Source organism: Pollachius pollachius (genome assembly GCF_949987615.1).
Source record: "Pollachius pollachius genome assembly, chromosome: 20".
NCBI lineage: Eukaryota > Metazoa > Chordata > Actinopteri > Gadiformes > Gadidae > Pollachius > Pollachius pollachius.
The window spans coordinates 10,385,284-10,407,783 of record NC_136953.1 but is presented as its reverse complement, the minus strand read 5'-3'; the positions used below and the strand labels follow the sequence as shown (position 1 = coordinate 10,407,783).

Here is a 22,500-nt window from a genome sequence, read left to right as displayed (position 1 = left end):
CAGGCACCCCCCCAAGAAGGGTCCCTCTTTACATCCCCCTCGTACGAGGCAGAAGGGGTCCCAAGTTGGGCTATGGTTGCTTGTTATGTTCCTGCATCAGCTGTTCGCTGCCCCTGGCCAAAAGCGATCCACTCCTCACTCATAAGAATAATGGCCACCAGAAGAGAGAGAATCTTGTGGTTTATGACCGGGGTGAGCAGGCTGGGGAAAACAGGAGATGTCTCCATTAGACACCTGTGAGGATGGAGCCTTCCCCTTGTGGTGGTAACTGAGTGAAGTAAAGAGAGGCTGGGGGGGTAAAGGGCAGCAGAGAGGTATAACCTGGAGCAGCCATGCTGACGTTCAGCGCTGGATGGAGACGTGAGTCGGATATGGGCCTGTGTCACGGAGAGGTCCCCCCGGTGATGTAGTAGCAGGTTTGACAAAGCACAAGGTCGAGGAAAAGCTCTGGTTTTCACATCGCACGAAGGAAAGGAAGCAATATCGCTTTTCCTTTCAGGGGGATACCCCCCTCCCCACACACACACACACACACACACAGACCACTCCATAAGTTACGCACATGGCCAGGAGAACCCAGAATCCCTCACCCAGGATGTCATTGAAGTTGGCTGGGCTGTCCAAATGGGGGATGGGGGGTGGGTCCAGCTGTCCACCTACGCAGACTTCCTTCCTCCATCTGGGATAATCACCCCTTCAACCGTCCCCCCCTCCCCCCCACCCACCCACACACACACACCAACCTCCGCCTCAAGTCTGGCTGTTTAACCTCCTGGGTCAACTATGCGAAGGGGAAGGTTTGAAATCGAATCTGTTTTTGTGTCACTACTCCAACTTCAGGTTAAATGAAGCGAGAAGTATAATCCAAATATTACAGCTGTAGCCTTTTGGGTTTTTTGATCTGTTCACTCGTTTTTGCTCAGTTACATTTGTTCAGCCATCCAATGAAAACAGATGCATGCTGGGAACTCACGGTCACTCTGTGCTCATTGTCATACTGCCACACCAACGGTTCAAGAACCTTGTGTAAACCTCGAGCAGTCTAAAACACACACACACACACACACACACACACACACACACACACACACACACACACACACACGTTTATCCGTGTGAGATAGACAATGTGTTTTGGTAAGTGTTAGGCTCTGTTTGTGCCTGTGTATCCTCGAACACATGTTTGATATGGATGTGTCTGCAGGCATGCGTGTCACGTGTGTGTGTGTGTGTGTGAGTGTGTATGCAGTGTCAGTCACCTCCACACATGAACCCTGGGTCACATCGACATGACAGAAAAAAGTGTGCACACTCATGCAGAGAGGGAGAGAGAGAGACATTGAGAGTTGACAGAGAGTTGACAGAGTTGACAGAGAGAGAGAGAGAGAGAGAGAGAGAGAGAGAGAGAGAGAGAGAGAGAGTTGTGTTGAAGTGGGGGGCTGAGAGAACCCAGACACAAAGGAAGACGATGAAGGAGAACAAACATGAAGGGCTCCAAAGAACATATCACGGGAACACAAACTCAACCTACAGGAACCACAGAAGGGCCCTTCTATCTCCAGTCAAAGATTAAATCAAACACTCAACCATTAACCAGGGAAGCCCACCAGCATTGTACGCAACTGAGTGTGTGTGTGCATTGTCTTTTCATATACATTTAAAAAAACGGTGTATATCTTAAATATATATACATATAAATATATACAAATACATATATTTAATACATGTATACACAAACACATAATATATATTCATGTGTTTATATTCATGTGTGTATTCATGCACCTCGAGCATATCTGACCAATTTAATACATACAGTACAGATATGTATGTGTGTGTGTGGGTATATATGTATGTGTGTGAGTGCACTGCCTTTCATGCAACTACATTCTATGCGTTCCCAGTATGCACCTGGCGGGTCTCCGGGGGGTAGGAACAGGGGAGGATTTAACAGCAGCTGTCTCTGAGCTGAGAGAGCCACCTTTACAGCTCTCTAGTAAATGGCAAACCTGCATTTAATGGCCACCGCCGTGGCCCACATGACCTGTGTGAGAGTGTGTGTGTGCGTGCTCCTGTCTTCGTGTGCGTGTTTGTGAGGAGAGAAGACACACAAAAGGAAAGCAGGAAGGAAACAAGAGCAGAAGACGAGCGAGGGAATAAAAAAGGGGAATCCAGGGAGATGGAGGGACGCACGGATGAGTGGAAGTGAAAGGGTGAGGTTCCCCCTTCTCCTCCCTTCCATCTGCATTCTCTCTCCCTCTCCCTCCCTCTCACTCTGTCAATCTCACTCTCTCCCTATCCCGCTACACGTCAATAGCCCTTTATAACCGTCTTCAGGTTTGACCTCACAGCAGATCTGACCGCAGCACATGGGGTACATTTAACCTTTCACATACCTGTCCTATAATGAGAGAGAGAGAGAGAACGAAAGAGAGAGACAGCGGGGACTGTGCCCTTCCTGTAGGAAATGACACATTGGTTAGCAAGTGCGAGAGCCCTGTAACTAACGTAAGCATCGGTGGCCATTAAAAAGGAAAGCGAGGACAGCCCTGTCTGTCTTAAGCGTGTAATGAGTTGCAATGTGTGTACGCCCAGGAACTGACTCCGGCAGTGGAGTGAATACAGAGGCTCAAACAAACCCGAACCTCCCGTTCCTTATAGCCCTTTGGCCCTTCCTGAACCCTCACACACTATCTGCAGTTTGAAACTACTTGGCTTTATCTCTCTGTCTCTCTCTCTCTCTCTCCCTTGCTCTCTCTAATATCAAGTCACTGCGTACAAAACTCCATGACCCCTGGAGGAAAAAAAGCCAGCCGTCACTCCCTCTCTCCCTCTCTCTCCCTCCCTCCCTCTTTTTTCTTCCTTGTCATCCCCCCTTCATTCGTTCCAGGCTGCGCACTCCAATGAGAAACACTCGCTGTCGTCCCGCTGGGTGAGATCAAAAAAAGGTTGCAAAAGTGTGGCGGGGGGCAATTGACTTCCACCTGACCCTAACACCCAGCGTCCCCCCCCCAACACGCACACACACACACACACACACACAACACCCTCCCCCTCCTCCTTTGCTTCCGAGAACTATGACTAGTCCGAGAAGTACAAGCTGACCTTTGAACCACAGTGTTTAAGAGCAGACGCAACGACCACTCTGATTGGCTATTACTACTGAGGCATCGAGACGCTTTTATCCAAAGCCCCTCACATGAAATGCATGTGATGAACCGGAATGAGTGTGAGGGCATGTTGCCCATGAAGGTAGGCCGAGGACATTGGGGGATTGAACTCGGCCAAGAATCAAACACCCTTGCCAGTTGCCAACAAACAATTTGGCCTTTCTATTTCAATGATCAATCCCATGCTTTTCTGATGCAACAAAATGAAATCATGGTCGGAACAACTCAAACAACTTTGGCAGTGACAATGGGAACCTGTATCTTGGACATCCAATAGGATGATTCTGATCTGTACGCATGGTGCAGTGACACCATTCTGAACATTAAGTCTTAATGGCAATCATTTATAGTCTTGAGAAGGAGGGGGAGATAGTGAGAGCGTGAGAGGAGAGTCAGAGAGACATGAAAACATAAATTGGCTCAATGTGAGCATATTTATTTTTACTCATATTTGTCTGTAATTCCTTTGTTCACCCTAGAGATTGCACTTTTAGGATGGTCCCGCCCTCTTCATAAACCAATCAAAATCCTGCATCCCATGTTTTCCTCTTGTTGCTATAATTCAATCCCCTCCATCAGAGCTGAGTCCGAATTCCCTGTGGAACCCCGTCGGTCATTCACATCACAGTGGCGAAAAGCTTCAAATATTCCCCACGTTGACCTTTAAACTTTGAGGAAGTGACCGACCCGTGTCCAACCCCTTAACCCGCACCACCCACACGCACACTCACTCATCTAGGGTGGATGATTGAAAGGTTCTGCTCAACAGGATTTAAGGGGTATTAGGGGTACACAATGCCACACACAACTCGGCCCGCACAACATCCTGCAGTTTATTCTACAAACCAAGCTGAAACCAACTTTTGAAACCTTGATAGCCCGAAGGACTGAGTTAGGTGGTTCCTAACTGGACCAGCCGGGATGTGTATTAGACTTACAGGCTTAGGCTTTTTGATTTCTGAAATAATATATTGTTTTGGGACGCTTACTGTATACTTGGCGCTAAAGAGGATAATATGCGCAACAGAGGATAATGTTTGTGTGTGTGTGTGTGTGTGTGTGTGTATTTATGTGTGTGAGTGTGTGTGTGTGTGTGTGTGTGTGTGTGTGTGTGTGTGTGTGTGTGTGTGAGTGTGTGTGGCTGTTGTGGTAAACCAAACTAAACCAAAACAGCTAGCTAACTTTATTATATCAAACCAAATTCTAAGAAACCCAAACTAAAGCAACATTTCCATCAAAATTTGGTTTGTTTATGTATCAATATAACAATTTGTACAAATACCAAAGAAAAGATCATATTTGGACTCCATCGTCTTTTGGCCATCCTGGTAGTCGTAGTGTAGATTTATTCAAACCCCAGACATGCCTGGACATGCCCAGGCTCTGGCTCATAATGCTAAGGAAATTTTTGAAGACAGTCAATTTACTTATATACACAATATAATTCAGAATACATTTACTTTTGCAATACAAACTGTGTTTTGGAATTTTTCCCTTTGAGTATAAACACTGAGTCCCTTTACCCCACCCTCGAAATAATCCAAACACAACCGGCGTGACATTTTGCTGCTAGAGCAGACTTATTTACACCCTGACGGATGGCACTGTGACAAAATGAAGGGTAATAATTCAAGTCTGCAGAGACACCTGCCCTCAGCTGTTGTCAAAGTCTACCTTCAGGAAGACAGATATACGACAAAGATGGATCCAAAATGCACGAGGGGGATAGAGTCTAGCCTGCACCTCCGCTCAGAGCCAGACGAATGCTCTTTGGACGAGAGCTTTAAGAGGGGGTTTAAGGGCGACGTCATTGCTGCAGGTCTGTGTCTGTGCGCGTCGCCAGAGGATCTCGAGGTGTGTGCGCTGCTCTTTCCCTGCTTTCACGCTTCAAAAGCCGTACCACGTCGGTTGGAAAAATACCTGCATGATATATATTCGGCCTGCTAATGGTTATAGCAGTGTGTGTGTGCGTGTGTGCGTGTGTGTGTGTGTGTGTGTGTGTGTGTGTGTGTGTGTGTGTGTGTGTGTGTGTGTACACGTGCACACACCCACACACACACTAGGTCATTCACTAGATTCCTCCTTTGCCATACGTCTGCTCTTTCCCTACCCTTCTCTCTTTCTTTTCCGATGCCTTTCTCTCTCCCTCTCTCTCTCTCCCCCTCCCTCATCCTCCCCTCGCCCACACCACAGTGAGTGCTAACACAGTCCAGAGCACCTCACTTCTCCCCAACAGCTACAGAGACTGATAAACTCAAATGAGGGGGAGAAGGAAGAGGAAAATATTTCATCTCAACCCCCCCCCACACACCCTCCTCCAATTCACCACCATCAGCACCTCAAACAACCCGCCTCTCTATATCACTCTAATGCCCCCCCCCTGTCTTTTTCCCTCCTCTTCCTCTCTCTACCCCTCTCTCTCTCTCTCTCTCTCTCTCGCTCTCTCTCTCTCTCCCTCCTTCACACACACTAAAGAGACAACAGCACTGTCGTCTACTGGAGGTGCTATAAGGGGCGGAGGTGATGTAAAAAATAACCCATGGGTTCCTTGGTCACGTATGGATGGTTGATTCCTGGATTAACTAATTCACTCCAAGATCAATCATTTGGCATCTAAACGACCATCCCTCTCTGTTTCCTTCGTCCCTACGTTACTCCGTTATTGAACAACAGATGCAGATCCCGGGTGCATTTCCCTCACCTGTGATTGACAGGAAAGATGGATTCCCTGAACCAATCAGGAAAGAGATGTCCTGATTGTTCAGAAATGAGCCGGGAGCAGTCTGAACTTGGCTTGGTATAAACAGGGGCATGTGAAGCCAACTTTAAACAGTTATTCTAATCAATCATCTAACCCAATAATAGCAGATGGAGGGTTAGGCCATTTCTAACACATTACCCACTCTTAAATCGTACCTACAGCACCTTCAAAGCGCTGCGTGTTCCCATGTTACTCATAACAACTTTGGGTTCAGCCAAGCCTGCTAAAGACAGGAAACTCATTAGTGTCCAAATACAAGCGCCCTGACAAGTGTGGTTTACTTCTATTTTTCTTTTCAAAGTCTGTTAACTTAATAAGGAGGACGGTAAGTTATAGACACTAAATCCACACAATCCTTCTGCGTGTGTATATATTGAGTTCAAAGTTTGCATGGGGAAGGAACAGTAAAGTAAGGAACCGAGAGCCCTAAAAAAGTAATTAGTGTGGTGATAAATCCGGAGCAGTAGGTGGAGTGAAACTGAAGCAAATGTGTTGTAGAGCTGCAAATAACATTTTTAATAACCGCACCGGGCTAGGCCAGCAGAGTGTGGCTTCAAGGTCGGCTAAAATACAAGCAACGCAAACATGGAGGAGAAAATAAATAATTTCAGAGCAAAGTAATGCAGAGGGAGAGAGGTAATTTAGAGCTGGAGAGAGTGTGTGAGATAAAGAGAGGCATACAAACCAAAGAGAGAGATAGAACGATGGAGTCAGAAAGACAGAGACCCAAAGAGAGAAGGGCAGATGGTGGGAAGAGTTACAGAAAGGTCCACAGCCAGAGAAAGACAGAGAAAGATGGAGGAACAGAGTCCGAATTCAAGAAGTAGAGAGAGAGAGAGAGACAGTCATTTATAAAGAGCAAGAGAGAGAGACAGACAGACAGACAGACAGATAGACAGCGAGTTAGAGAAAGGGAGAGTCAAAGAGAGAGAGATGAAAGACAGTCTTAAACAATGAGAAGAAGAAGAACGGAGAGAGATTGAGAGACAGACTGAGAGAGACTGAGAGAGAGGGAGAGAGAGATTGAGAGAGAAAGAGAAAGAGACAGAGGCCCACGTGAATCTCTTCATGTTCCTGACATCCCTCATTGGATGTCGACCCACAACCTGAAGCTTATCTGGACCAGGCCGAGCTGCTCCCCCCATCTACGACCTCTCCATCAATAGCCACTACTCAGTGGAACCAGTGGAACCAGTACTCAGTGGTACAACACTCAATAACCAGCCGTCCTTCGCCAACAGCATCACTGCTGACCGACCCATTCCGGCATATCCACAAGGGAACGTCCGATCCTCACACGGAGCGCCACACAGGTTCCGGTCCAGGCTCTTGTCCCCTCACGTCTAGACTTCTGCAGCTCCCTTCTGGCTGGTCTGCCTGCATGTGCCATCCCTGCAGCTCATCCAGGAGGCAGCAGCCTAGATGGTCTTCAACCAACCCAAGGGGTCCAGCACTGCCCCACTGGCTCGGGACCAATCTAGCAACATATCTTGATTGTTGCAGTCTTGAGTGCATAATGGTTTCTGTAGTTTAGCACTTTGGATTATTTTATGTACTGCCCTGAGTCTCGAGCAATTTCTGGGTAGTGTTTTCATGGTCTGATAACTTATTGTAAGTCGCTTTGGATAAAGGCGTCAGCTGAACAAATGAGGGAGACCGAGAGAAGGAGAAAGAGAGATATTGAGAGAGAGAGAGAGAGAGAGAGAGAGAAAGAGAGAATGAGGGTGAGACAGGGAGACAGAGCGGGTGAGGGAAAGTTAGAGTGGGTGAGGGACGGGGGGGACGGTTGTCTGGCTTGCGGTCAGAGCGTCTCGCTGCCTCCAGTCTACAGTCTGCTATTAATTAAAACCCACCCAACACATTAACAACCACAGTGGGGCCCCTGGGCTCAGATACATCTCAGCATAGTTATGCACGGGGGTCTGGCTCCACTTGTCCTTCCCACTGTGCGTCCGACTGTCGGGAATCCAACACGCGAATCAGGAGGTATTGCATGTTATTGGGTCACTCCTGGCCTTCCCCCCTCTCTCTCCCTCCGTTCCCAGCTTCCCTTCAATCCCCGTTATCGCAGTCAGATTGGAAGCAGGTGGTGAAAACGAGCGAGGGACATAGAGCGACAACGGGAAAAAGACAGAGAGAGAGGGTGGGACCCAGAGGACACACGGCAGAGTTTATCTCCCACTTAGAGGGTCGATTGTGATCACAGTTGTGCATAGTTACTAAGAGCTGAGCTCAGCACGGATTTTCACTCACTTCATCCTCACTTTCTCTGTCTCTCTCTATCTGGGACGGCACCTAACTATCTGAAAGTACTGTTGCTGGTATAGCATCAGCACATTAATAGAGGAATACTCTCCTATTATGATACTGCTATTAGCATCATAGTGCTAGGATCATATACTGTGTTGTTGTGTCTGCATAATCTGCCCAATTGATTTACGTTCACGCACGTACGTAACTCCGCCCATCTCCGCTAGGGGGGTTGTCGCACCGCCTCCACTGCGGTCTCATCCAATTAATTTCCGTTGGTCTCCGGGTCAGAGTGTGGCGAATAATGTTTGTTTCCATTGGTGGTCGTTCCAAGTCATTCCAAGCGTAGATGTGGTGGATGATTCCAGACCTCCACCCCTCCAAAAATATGTCTCAGATCTTCAGTTGGGGTTTGCATTAGGTCTCTAGTGGTGTGTGTGTGTGTGTGTGTGTGTGTGTGTGTGTGTGTGTGTGTGTGTGGGGGGGGGGGGGGGGGGGGGGGGGGGGGTCTCTCTGGGAGGCTGAGTGTAATAACTTCAACATGGAAGATTAATAATGTCATCATTACCTATGAAAACAGGATTCTCTCTTTTCCAAGAGAAAGGAAAACGTTAGACATGATGGAATGTGTGAGACAGTGAGTCGATGAGTGTGTATGTCGTGTGTGTGTGTGTGTGTGTGTGTGTGTGTGTGTGTGTGTGTGTGTGTGTGTGCAGGTGTGTGTGTGTTTGTGTGTATGGTAGAGGATTTCTTGTGTGAGATCATTTTAGCAAAAATCAATTGTGACAATACAAAACGAGCCAGTCTACTAGTATAAACATGGGAATTGTTGCACTCACACACACAATCACGCTCGCAATCCCTCTCAACACACACATTTAACCCCCCCTCCACACACACACACACATGAACACAATCCCTCTCTACACACACACACACACATTTGACCAACCCTCCACACACACACTCACACACACACACACATACAATCTCTCTGTACACACACATTCAACGCCCCTCCACATACACACACATACAGACCCCTATCCACACACACATACAGACCCTTATCCACACACACATACACACACACACAATCCCTCTCTACACACACATTCAACCCCCACTCCAACATAGATACACACACACACACACACACACACACACACACACGCGCACACACACACACAGACTTTGTTCAGCTGGAGCCCCTCCACCAAAGGGAGGGAGATGTCAGAGGTGAGATCGGACCGTTGGGCTGAGAACACACAACAACCAGACCACTGTCCTCGCCTCTCTCCTGCAGCCCCCCCCACCCCCCCACAGGAAGTCCTGAGGAGCATTGACAGGGCGCCACTAGCCCCACGCTAAGCGGACAGGCAGCATGTTGCAACCGTGGCAACAAGTGCCCCGAAGCAACGGCCGAAGCCTCACCAAACCAGCTGGAAGGGGAAAAAGGATTCAGCATCAAAAGAGAGAGATCCCTCTCTCTCTCTCTCTCTCTCTCTCTTCTTTTCAAGTTCATAAATGACTGGGAATTGCTTAGCCACATCGCAGAGAATCACAAGGGAAGCTCTCTCTCCCCCTCTCCATAACCCTCTCTCTTTCTCTCTGTCTCTCTATCTCCCTCTCCAGCTCTCTCTCTCTCTGTCTCTGTCTCTCTATCTCCCTCTCCAGCTCTCTCTCTCTCTCTGTCTCTCGCTCTCTCTCCATTCCATTCTCTCTCTCTCTCTCTCCCTTCAGTGAAACAATGTAAACATGGTTCTGTGGTGAACACGCTGTGCAAATACAACTCCGCCTCCATCTCCATCAAAGGTGAACCGTAAAGAGAAGAAGATTTCTCTAGCAGTCGCTACACTGACCTGTACAGTACAAGGGAGAAAAGCAACACGTGTCCTTATATTGGCCCTAAACTGAGTTCTTCTCTTTCACGCGTTCTACGACAAACTGGGGTGAATAAAGAAGGATGACTCCATGAAAAGGCTTTCCAGTTTCTCCTCCCAAACAAGATAAGCTCCTACATATAATGAATGTACTGGCTGTAATAACAGACTTGTCAGCAAGAACTGCCGCAACTGCTCAGCCCATGACTATGAATGCCAATGAGCCTAGAAGAGGGGATAGGAGATATAGAAATTATATGACTATATCCTATCCTGGTTAACAACACACCCTTTTGTAACCAGATAAACCCTGGCCTCTGAAACCAGTAAATACCAGTAGAGCTTCAGGGTTGGTTCTATTAATGATACCTGCTCTTGCTGTGGTGTCATTTGTGTGTGTTGTGTGTGTGTGTGTGCGTGTTTGTGTCTTTGTGTGCGCGTGTGTGTGTGTGTGTGTCTGTGTGCGCACGTGCATGTGTCATCTGTGTGCACACTGCATGTGTGCATCTATGTGTGCTTGTGTGCTTCTATGTGATTGTGTGTGCGTGTGCGTGTGTGTGTGTGTGTGTGTGCACTTTCGTCCCGTCCTACCTGTGCACTCGTGCTGCTGTCCGTTGCCGTAGTGTCCCCTCTCACACACACAGTCGTACTGGCCTGTGCGCGTGCCGCACATGCAGCTGGCCATGGCGTCGCAGCAGTCCCCGGCCCCATCGCACAGCAGGGCGCAGCGGGAGCGGTCCTCCTGGATGAAGTCGCCCGTCGGGAGGTCTTGGGTGGGAGAGAGGTGTGGGGGGGGGGGGGGGGGGGGAGAACCAGCAACACACACGTCAGGTCACAATAGGTTTCCTCCCCGATCCAGACCAGTGGACCTCTATCGCTCAATGAGTAAACTCACGGTCAATTATTTCCTGTTTCATTTGACCTTCAGAGCTTAAGTGACGGGGTGGATGGACTTTTTACTTTTGTTAAAGAGGGCTGGATTTTATAATAAAGATATGTTTGTGCATGTTTATTTGAAAAAAACAATGCCGATGTCTACAAGATTAGCTCTGAATGGTTACAAAAGTCTCTCTGTTATATACCAAATACCAAAGCCTTCTTAACATGTGGGATGGATAGAGGTACCACGCGTCATCGCTGGATTGCATACATTTTGCACTGGTTTCCCCCAGTGGGAATCAACCTCTAAGCCTGGCAGTATCAATGGCGAGCTCAACCTTGTCGAACTAGACATGGCCAAGAACTGCAAAATAAAACAACACAATGTGCTGTCGGTGTCTGTGTGTGTACGGACATTTTTGTATACACACATCTTTTTCCCCTCTTTCTTTTTCTTGAGAATATCCATACACGGGAACGGTTGTGGCCGCATATACCTAGCCAGCTAACCAGCCAACCGGCTGCGCTCACCTTCGTGAAGGGCGTAGCGGGCTAGCGCCTCGAACTCTGCAAAGTTGTGCACCAGGTAGCAGTGCTGGTCCTTGGGAGACGAGGCCATGTCGTGGAGCTCCCGGATGTTCCCCTGCCAGATTCCCAGTGTGAAGATCTCCACGCCGCGCTCCCGCAGCGCCGCCGCCACCGGCCGGGGGTCCCCGCCGTTGGAGTAGCCGTCGGTGATCAGGAAGATGACCTTGGAGGCGTTGGCGCGCGAGTTGCGCAGGATTTGCTGTGGGGTGGAAGGGCGGGGTGAAGGTGGGGGTGGGGGTACGGGGAAGGGACGGGGAGTTCGTTAGCACACCTAGCATCGGTTATGTGTGATGGTGTAGCCCGACGGTGTCAAAACGACGGATAACCAAACTATAAAGCTAGACAAATTAGACATTATGGGGTTGAAGGAACGGTCTAAATGCTTGCCAGTCTTCAACTTGTGAGTAATGTGTGCAGTGTGCAGCGTTCAAATAAATGCCACGATTACATGCTTCGGTCAGACTTTAAATTCAGATCCATCATTCATCCATGCGAGAGCTTCAAGGTCCATCAGAAATGACGTCTTTGACAGGCGCCTGCATGAAAACAAACAGCAGCAATTGCCAACCCTAACAAATTAAGCCTAAACGTGCGGTGAGATAAAATCAAGATACTGTTAGCGTGCAGATCTGACCTTGCCACCCCCTTCACCATGTAACATACGCTTCTCTTCAGAAGCACCGCCGAACTTCAGAAAGATGATGTCATTCTTTGCAAGAAAAGGCAACTTAATAACATATGAGCGATGCTATCAGTATTCCAGAGAAACACTCATGTTTGCACTCAAAAGCCTTCTTCGGGAATTACTCAGACAGTTTTTTTATTTTGTATTAATTTGTGAAATGAGAGAAAATGCTTGTTGGGTGAATTAGAAAACCTTTCAACCAAAACTGATTTACTGATTGTTAATGTTTGCTTTTTCTGGACGGCTAAATGTGTTTTTTGGACAGCGAATGCAACGCAGCTCAGCTGCACGAAGGTTAATTCGTTTATAAAACCAGCTGACGTGCAAAGAAACAAGTGTGTCTCAATGCTTCATGTTCTGTACTGTACACGGGAACAACTCAAAAACACACAATCTTAGAAACACACATGCACCCTCAAACAAACACACACACTGACACAACTCAAACAAACACACACACCTAGAAACACACTGACAAACACACATGCTCAAAGAAACACGTACACACACACACAGAGACATACACACACACCTAGAAACACACACTCACAGACTCACACATGCTCAAAAAAACACAAGACACACACACAGACATACACACACCTAGAAACACACATGCACACACTCGCTCACACACACACACACACACACGCACACACACACACACACACACACACACGCCATCCTGGCAGCAGCGGGCTCCTCTGAGCTTTATTGACAAGGCTAAATTGAATAATGAAGGCACGTCACACGCGACCACTAAAAACAGCCCAGGGCTCTCGGGTTCCTCGAAACCCCACATCAGCGACGGCTGGAGCCCAGGGACGAGGGAGCGGGAGAGAGAGAGCTCTCATCTCCTACGATTGTAATTACCTCTCCTCCTACATGCGATACAGCTGCCCGGCCGCGGTGCGCGGTGACACCGCCAGAGAACACTGCCTGGTTTTTCTCCTTGTTTTTTTCTCGTTCCGGACCTCCTGTGGCGGCTCCTAGCCTAACTTTAGCCCTTTACAATCCACCGCACCGCGGCAATTATCTGGAGGAGTGAGGACTCTGAGCGGGGAGGAACAGGTCTTTATTTGGCTGTTCTGATCGTACGGGGGCCGTGGGTCGACCGTGTTTTGAGGGCCCACGTCGCCGGGGGGCCCCACCTGGACAGAGCGGATGGGTTCTTTGATTAACGGCTCACGGTGTTGTGTTGGTGGACGACTTGAAGGCGTTTGGAAGGGAGGGGTTTGAGGGGTGTTGTTCATATGATAAGAATCAAAAACAGGTGGTTGAAAGTAAAAATGAAAACCGTTAGCATTTTTGGAAAATAATATAATTGCAAAGAAAATAAATCAGATACCAGCCTCAAATACCGTATGATAAAAAAAGGTATCCGGTATAACACCCTATATGCACCAATCCAATACAAAGAGCCATGCGATATGTCTGGTTAGTAAAGACAACAATTGTCCTATGAGTGCAACACAACCGTCGGAATGTACAATATAAACTCAATATGGATGTAATGGATGCAAGCATGTACGGACAATACTCTAAGATGAAGACCCAAGCCGAGCACACCCAGGGGATGCATGGTTGGAGACGTGCACGGGGAGAGAGGGACTGGGGGTGAGAGCGAGAGAGAAAGAGAAAGAACGATAAAGAGAGAGAACGAGAGAGAGAGAGGAAGCTCTGTTCAATATCGTCTAATTGGCTCCACTTCGTTCAGCTCTCGGGCGGAGCACGCAAATTACAGAGTGGGCCCGCAGGCGAGGAAAGGCTTCAGGAGGAGAGACGGACGGAGGAGGAGGAGGAGGAGGAGGAGGAGGAGGGAGTGGTGGAGCAAAGAATAGGGGGGCAGGGGTGGGGGGGGAAAGGATGGTGGGCTGGCTCCTTTTTTTAAATCTTCAAAGGGCTGCGTGGACTCCCTGGAGATTTCTGGTTCCCAAGCCAGGGAGGAGGCACCACGTGGGCCCCCGGCTCCCCCAGCTGTCAGTGCCCTCGGCCAGGCTGCCTTCCAGGCCAGGGGTGTGTGTGTGTGTGTGTGTGTGTGTGTGTGTGTGTGTGTGTGTGTGTGTGTGTGCGTGTGTGTGTGTGTGGGCAGGTAGGGGGTTCCTCTGCTCACTCTTGCCACAGTGATGTCAATGCGGTGGGACGTTGGTGGCCTTTCGGGCAACTGTATGGCTGTTTGATATTGTGTGTGTGCGTGCTTGTGTGTGTGTGTGTGTGTGTGTGTTTGTGTGAGTGTGTTTGCATGGATATATTATGTTGTTTATTTATGACAGTTGTAGGCTTTTAGTTCAGGATGGCAACATCTATGTTGTCTATCTGTATATTATGCATATATATATATATTTATATACATATATTGATGTGCGTTGTGTGTGTGAGTGCATGCATGTGTATACATGTGTGTGTGTGTGTGCGTGTATGTGTGTGTATGCGTGTGTGTGTGTGCGCGCGTGTGTGTGTGTGTGTGTGTGTGTGTGTGTGTGTGTGTGTGTGTGTGTGTGTGTGTGTGTGTGTGTGTGTGTGTGTGTGTGTGTGTGTGTGTGTGTGTGTGTGTGTGTGTGTGTGTGGAGTGATGGTGTTTTGAGGGTCTTTTATAAGGCAACTGTTTCAAGTGCTGTGGGACCAAAGTGTTTTTTTGCCTTAGTCACCAGTGGTACTGGTGCTGGTGTTATGGATAAAAGGCTATGTCTACGTTTATGTGTGTGCGTGTGCGTGTGTGTGGGGCATCGAGCATACGCATGTACACCCACTAATAACAGCCTGCAGGTTGGGCTCTGCAGTGCTCTGGGTCAGGGCACCAACATAAAGAGGGACCGCAGAAGGGATGTGTATGTGTGTGCGTGTGTGTGCGTGCGTGTGTGCGTGTGCGTGTGCGTGTGTGTGTGCGCGCGTGCGTGTGTGCGTGCGTGCGTGTGTGTGTGTGTGTGTGTGTGTTGATCTGTCACACAGAGAGACGGATACACCAAATAGGAATGGACTATATAGTCAATGAAATGAATCCTATAGTTTAAGATGCTCTCACACACACACACACAAACACTGACACACTGAAACACAGACACACACGCTTACACAAATAACAGCTTTCTCGACATGCCCATAGGCATGACCCCTTGTTCCCGCCCTCACCCATCACTTCAACCTCGGGCGTCTGTGCATCTTAACCCTGTCTAGGAAGCGCTTCCTAAACAGGGTTAAGACGCACAGACTGCATCACGGCCCCCTGACGGCGGCACGCCGAACACAACTCCTAAGCGACGACTCCTGTGTGGCATTCGTGGACTCGTGGGATTGGTTCACACCTCGGGGGCAGGGGATGGCGCTTAGCAAAGCAACCCAGATGTTGAACTTTGCAACGTCGCAAGCTGTAATGAATGCTAAGTAGTTACCAACCCCCCCCCCACTGTTGCTACTGTGTGTTATAGTGCGGGTGTGCAGTCTGTTGAGACAGTTGCATCAGGGGCAAACAGAGGAGCCTGGGACAGGCAGGATTAACTGTTCACTTGAACCTTAATATATGTGTATACATTTTACAAATTGATATGTTTATCTTATGCACTGTGAAAAACTGATATAGTATGCAGTGAAATACTTTGATTCTGCACTTATTGATCCTGCCGATATTTCCACAGAAAAAATAATGGTTTAGAGGGGTTCAGGTGTTCAGGTGTATGAGAATACGCATCCAAGAGCCCAAGTAAGCCGGTTGGCTACAACACACATGCACATATCTCAACAAAGCCAGTTTTGAGAAGGGCAGTTTCGCGGAAAAATATAATAATATCAAATAAGATACAGAAGCTAAAACCTTGTTACATTGTTGCTATTTCATTTAAAATGCATTTGTATGAATACCTGCAACTGCAGACATCTCCCTTCCTCTGGTGTTAAGGTGTTAAGTGAGTCAGCTTTCGCATTGCCACTGTAGCAATAGCACACTGTTGATGTGTAGCTAACGTTAGCTGTTTTGCATCCTTCCAGACGTGTCCACCTCAGCCATGGCCCATCCTTAACTCTCCCTGAAGGCCCCTCTCCCTGATAGTCCCTCTCCTTTCACCTTTGTTTCCTTTGTTGTTAATGCCCACGATGTGAACGTTTCCCTATAACAGCCACGTGTCCATTGTCTCTTTCAAGAAACTTGGTAGAAATCGCTATCTGTGTATTTCCGTGATCCTGCTCAATTGAAACGAATACTTCAGTGTCAAGAAGTGACCTTCAATAAGTACATTTTCATTAGGCAAGTTCCCTTCAAAATACAACAAGAAATGTCAAGTGTACAATAGCATGTACACTGACTAGTTTCTACCCAGCTGTGTGATCTCTGCCACTGCTAGAATAGAACAGCATCTCGAACCACAACATACTGTAGCATTAAACCCGAATCTTTACTGGGGGTTGGGTCCACAGCGAGGGGCGATGTAGTCGTCACCTATGTTACATGGAAGAGGGGGCTGGGGGTGGGGGCTGTTCCTTGGCTCATTGGGGGAGGATATGGACCAGACAACTGCACTCAAAGAGAGGGGTGACTCCCAGCAGAGTTTGTGCTTGTGTGTTGAAATGTGTTCCCTCTCTGAGTGTATTTTTCCTTCTGTGGAGCTGCGGACGGTGAAACGAGATCTCTCCGATGGGACGATCTGCAAGCATTCCACGGTAGGATGAAAAAATAAAAAGATATAAAATAATAAGAAGAAGAGGGGGCCAAACGGACTGCATCCGTTCGGAAATTCTCCCCAACTAGGGTCGGAAGTGCTCGTGCTTGTTTTCACATGCTATCTGCTTTTGGCCCGATTGATAAAAACAACAGAGGATAGCTCTGCAGGGTCCAACGGAACAAACTCACACACACACACATACGCACGCGTACACAAACAAACACAGAAAATTCATACACTCCGGAAAACAACACAGACACACACACACACACACACACACACACACACACACACACAAATACAAAGACAAACAGGCATAGGCAAAGACACAAACACACACACACACATACAAACACACTCACACACCCATAGGCGCAAACACAGTCAGAGGCGCACAGACACTCCCAGGTTCACAGATGCATGCAAGCAAGATCACATTCTCATTCAAACAAATATACACACACACACACACACACACTTGCAAATTCAATTGCACACTCATGTAAACAACTATCACTGGACCACATGTTACCTAATCTAATAATTTATAGCCCTATCCCCTCCATACATGGTACTTAAATGAGAAGATTTGAAAATATGTCATGACCTGTTTTAGCAAAGGAAAGTTATAACTGTCTATCTTATCTTGTTTCGCTTATTGTCTTTCAGATTTACACTCATTTCTTTGACCGATTGCATTGCATTGTAAGGCTGTATCCCTCGATCCATTTCTCGAGGAGTTCGCTACGGCAGTTTGACTACGTCCAGCTTGAGAGATAGAGAGAGAGAGAGAGAGAGAGAGAGAGTATACTGGAGTGGGTGGGGGGTGGGAGATTCTGTGGTTTGGCATGCTGTTATCTGACACAACACCATTCATCATCCAAAAATTACACACCGGGAGAGAGAGAGAGAGGGTGGGAGAGAGAATGAGAGACATAGGGATAGATGAATAGAATGAGGGAGAGCGAGGCGCAAGAAAAGCCTGGATGCGCATGTGTATGCGTGTGAATGTGTCTTGTGTCTGTTATTGTGTGTGTGTGCTTGTGTGTTTGTGCCTGTTTGTGTGTGTTAGAAGAATGAGAGATACACAGACAAAGATAGTGAGAGCAAGTGCGAGAGAAAGCTGGGGGCAGCTTATTCCACAGTGTGTTGCCAAGGGTGAAAGACTATCTCGCGCTGCAAATGGGAAAACCCGTTCAATTACATCGCCTGGCACGGCCGCCGATGCAGGACACATCGAAGCTGGCCCTCGTGTTCCTACCAGGTGTGGCATTCTGGAGCCAGTTTGTACATGAAGGAAGCGGGAGGGACGAGGGACGGCGGTAATGAGATTAAAAAAGAGAGGGAGAGGGAGCGAGGCAGAGTAACAGCATTGATGCATAGATGGAAGAGAGGGAGGGGAGAGGTGTGGGAGCAGGAGATTAACACAAATAATCCGGTGCCGCTACCCAGTTTCGTCAACAGACATAGTATTTTGATTATCCAGGAAATCTCGTATCAAACACATAGTTAGCTAACCCTAACAGCACAGGGGTTGACATAGGACTCACTTAACACATTTATTCAGCCTGCTTAAATATACTTTTTTTTCTCACTATCCATTTTCTGCTGTCCCCACTCGTCTCCTTATCTCCCCTCTCTCCCTCCCCTCTATCTCTGCCTCTCTCTCCTGGGACCCGGCAGCCTTCTACCCTCTCCTCCCTTTGTCCCGCCCCCTTCGTCAGCAGTCAATTAGGGGGGTTGTGGAAGACGCAAGGGGTCGGCGCTGAAGGATCACCTCGTCCCAGGTCTCCCCACGGAGCCTACGGTAGGCCATGGTACTCCTCCCCGCGCGCCAGTGGAAAGTGACGCTACGTCTCCGGGGGGAAACACCTATTTTCTGGGTCAGCTATTGGGGGGGGGGGGGGGGGGAACTGCATGTAATGTAAGGAAGCTTGTGTCTCCAATTCTAATCTGGGTAACCTCTGTTTGAGCACGAGTGGAATTGCGTTGCCTTTGTTCCTCCGTTCCTTCATTAATTTAATAACGGAATATTTAATTGAAACGCACTCGCGCTGATGGATGACTCTGCGTCTTGGCAAGGATGTCCCCGTCTGATTCGTTCCCTGACATATCTCACCGTAAATCAGGGAAACCCTTGGAAGGCCCCCATCGCTAATGTCACCAATCCGTCCAAAATCCCTCAGCCTAATCCGCGTTTGAATATAAACACAATTAAAGTAAGGAACGTTGCTCGAGTGAGCGGTTGCCTGGATACGGCCACGTTTAGCGGTTTGTTTGGGGGGCACCCTGCGGCCAGGGGGGACTATAACTCTGCAGGCTTTTATTCACCTCTTCCTCATCCTCATCATCATCGCCCCTTTTTTCTCTCCGATTGGTCAGGATTCCCTGGTCCACTGGGATCGGTTTCCTGCCAGCCGCCTCCACATCACTGACCTGAACTGATTACAACAAAGAGCCTGTGTTGTTCCCCACTTACGCTATATTTGGGCAATTTACTTGGAAGCAAGGGTTTCTTTTATGAGGGGGGGAAAGCAAGACTCACTCGCTGCTCCAGCGGTGCAAAGAGTCAGCCATGGAGAATTTGAAAGAATAAAAACAATAAAAACAACACCACAAAGACAACAGGCCCAGGGAGGTTGAGTCATAGTTGTGGTTTGGTTAGCAACATCTTCGCACTGAGACAGACAGACAGACAGACAGTAAAAGAGGCCCCAGCGTGGATGGAGGCGGAAGGAAAAACCTCTCCATGGAATTTGCCACTTTTTTATGTGCCAGATAGTTCAACATAGCGAGCAGTTTGCCTAAAGGCCTCCGCGCCTCAATCCATAAAAACATGTTATTCAGCCAGAGATAGAGGGAGCCACTGTGTCCAACCTTCAACCACACACACACACACACACACACACACACACACACACACACACACACACACAGACACACACAGGGCTGGTTTGTTCAGGTGCCCGTGTGTCAAATACTTCCGCTACATCAACAGAGCAGTTCAGAGTTTATTTTCAAGTCATCACATTTTCAACATCATCGCCTACCCGGTGTCTCTCCATGGCAACACGAGACAGGATGATGTCAGTCACTAAGCGACCAAAACGACTGCACACGGACCCCAGTGTCCCCAGAGATTAAATAGTAACAGAATATGCCACTGCCGGTGGTCAAATTCAACAGTTACAAAGGGCTCAAGAGCAAGGCACCTGCCAGTGCCATAGGGAGCGACCTCCTGGGCGTGTGTGTGTTTGATACCCAACGTCTTTAATCGTATCCCTGCCACACTGCTGACAGCAAGTTCTTCTCGTCACCCATCGCCTGTACGACCTTTGAACCTTTTCCATACCGCACTTCAAATCTTGTGCTCTAACAACCCCCCCCCCCCCCCCCACACACACACACACTGGTGTCAGCAACTCCACTCAGGCCACTGAAATGTCCCTCGTAATTTTCCGCTGATATGAAACCTGAAAGCGACATACGAATGCCTTCACGTGAACGGAGCGAATTAAAATGAAGCAAGACTGTGTTGGGAGTGACGAGGCAGCGAAGAATACAGTTCAGTGATTACAACCGCGGTGTGCTCCACGTGCTTCTTTCGTTATGTACTCTATTGTGGTTGATTTATTGGTGTTCGCACTGTAAAGATGACATGAGTGTCATGGTTTTTTGGCTCGTTTTTAACAGAGCCATAAAACACATTTGTTGAAAGGGTGATAGACGCTTCACATACCAAGGCCCATGGGATACAGTTATTTTGACGCATAGTTGAGATGCTTAATTAATAGCACACAAATTCCCTTTCTTTGGCTTGAGTTATGAAATTTACTTTCTCAGATTGGACACCCAATTACTGCTGTGGAATGTGTTAAAATGCACATACACCCACTCCCTAGCCTCTTCTCTTGGTTTAAACCACATCAATTGATGTTGGCTAATATTGTTGATTTAAGATCAGTCAAGCTGATGGAATCAAGATCAGTGAACCAACATTCCTCATTATTCTGTGATGTTTTGTTATCGTTGATTTGTCATTTCACACCTAACGCCAAATCACGATCGGCAACTCGATATCTCTGAATATTGTTGATTTCTGATGTCGCACTTTATGGCGAATCACAGTCAGTTCACGAATCAGTAGTCCTCACTATTGCTTGTTATTCTCTTAAGACACGGCAGAAATAAGTAGGCGGGGTGGCTGAGGGCTCTGCTGACAGGTTGTGGTGCAGGGAGAGAGTGCCGAGAGAGTTGCTTGGGTTTCTGGTGGTGTTTTCCACCAAACAAGACTAGAATATGCTGTTGTTTCCACTCAAGACGGACGGAAAAGGACAGATAAGACATACACCAACTCTCACACACGCAAAATCGAGAGACGTTCTCCATCACTCGCTGACTCGTTTCCACTGGCACACATACTACACTAATGTACACACACACACACACACACACACACACACACACACACATGTGCTATGCATGCATATTATTTTCACAAACACTCACAGTTTCCAGCGACTGACAGTTGGGCATATGCTCTCTCGTTAGCTTGTGTTACTCCCTCGTTCACTCGCACACTCACTCACTCACTTTTCCAGGGTGAACCTATTGGTGTGTTATTGGAATTTCTTAGTGGGGGGGGGGGGGGGGGGGGGGGGGGGGGGAATTATCCAAAGCTACCAAGAGACACTGCTGCAGATCATAGAGTGGTAGTAATGGTGTAATGGTAATGGTGCCACTGCAGAGGGGTGCCCAAAGCATCCAGTCCGTAGTAGAAACCGAAAGACGAACTCAAAACACTATCGTTTCACTGGGCCGAGATGGAAGCTGCATCGGCTTGTGTAGTTCTAATGCGGTGCACAAGGAGACGCACACACATGTGCTGTCCCGTCTGCTGGGATATGATTTGAACTTTCATGCGTCTGTGTGCAGTTGCATACTTGATAATATTACCTCCTACCAATTCGCCTCAATATCATCAAAAGGAAAATCAAAACTGAGCACATGTTTGTGCTTTCATGTGTGTGTGTGTGTGTGTGTGATTGTGTGTGTGTGCGTGTGTGTGTGTGCGTGTGTGTTGATCGCCCCCTGTGAGCAAGTGCACCTCCTGTTCCCGATGCTAAAGCCCGAGCTGCACTACGTCCCGGCACCCTGCTGTGACTAACGAGGAGCGAGGGAGTCGGAGAGCCTCATTGTGCCATTAAAGCTATTTCAGACTCACTCCGACAGGCCGGCAAACAACCAGCTTCTCATGTTTCTCTTTGCCTTCCTGGCTAGCAGGCGTTCGCCGAGGTGAGGCAACGCCGCAGCCAGGGTTTGACATAAATCGGCGTCAAACTCTCCCCCCTTGGTTTTTTTTGGTTTCATTCGTCTGGCTTTGCCTTTCTGGAGCTATCGAGCGGGAGTACTTGGGGTGAAGACGAAAGGGAGGATGGGATGACGGCTTGGCGATGACAGTTGCTGCTGAAAAAGGAGATGTAGCGAAACCGTGGGGCTGCGAGGCGTGAAGTGGTGCCGAGTGGAATACCTGAGAGAGGAGAAGACGCAGGGATGGGCCAGACGACGCTGCGCTACGTGCTAGGTTTGCCAATTGGTTACATTGGGGAAAACACTATGCTAGTGCTACTTG

General features: G+C 48.2%; 1 protein-coding gene across 1 annotated transcript in view; it reads right to left on the bottom strand.

Moving 5' to 3' along the window:
* The window catches only part of svep1 (sushi, von Willebrand factor type A, EGF and pentraxin domain containing 1), a gene marked incomplete at its 5' end in the record, with an annotated part of 91,613 nt that overhangs the window by 59,089 nt on the left and 10,024 nt on the right, over positions 1–22,500 (bottom strand). Inside the window, 2 exon segments of the mRNA XM_079758029.1 lie at positions 10,656–10,832; positions 11,475–11,730. Coding sequence (XP_079614155.1) covers positions 10,656–10,832; positions 11,475–11,730 — 433 coding nt within the window.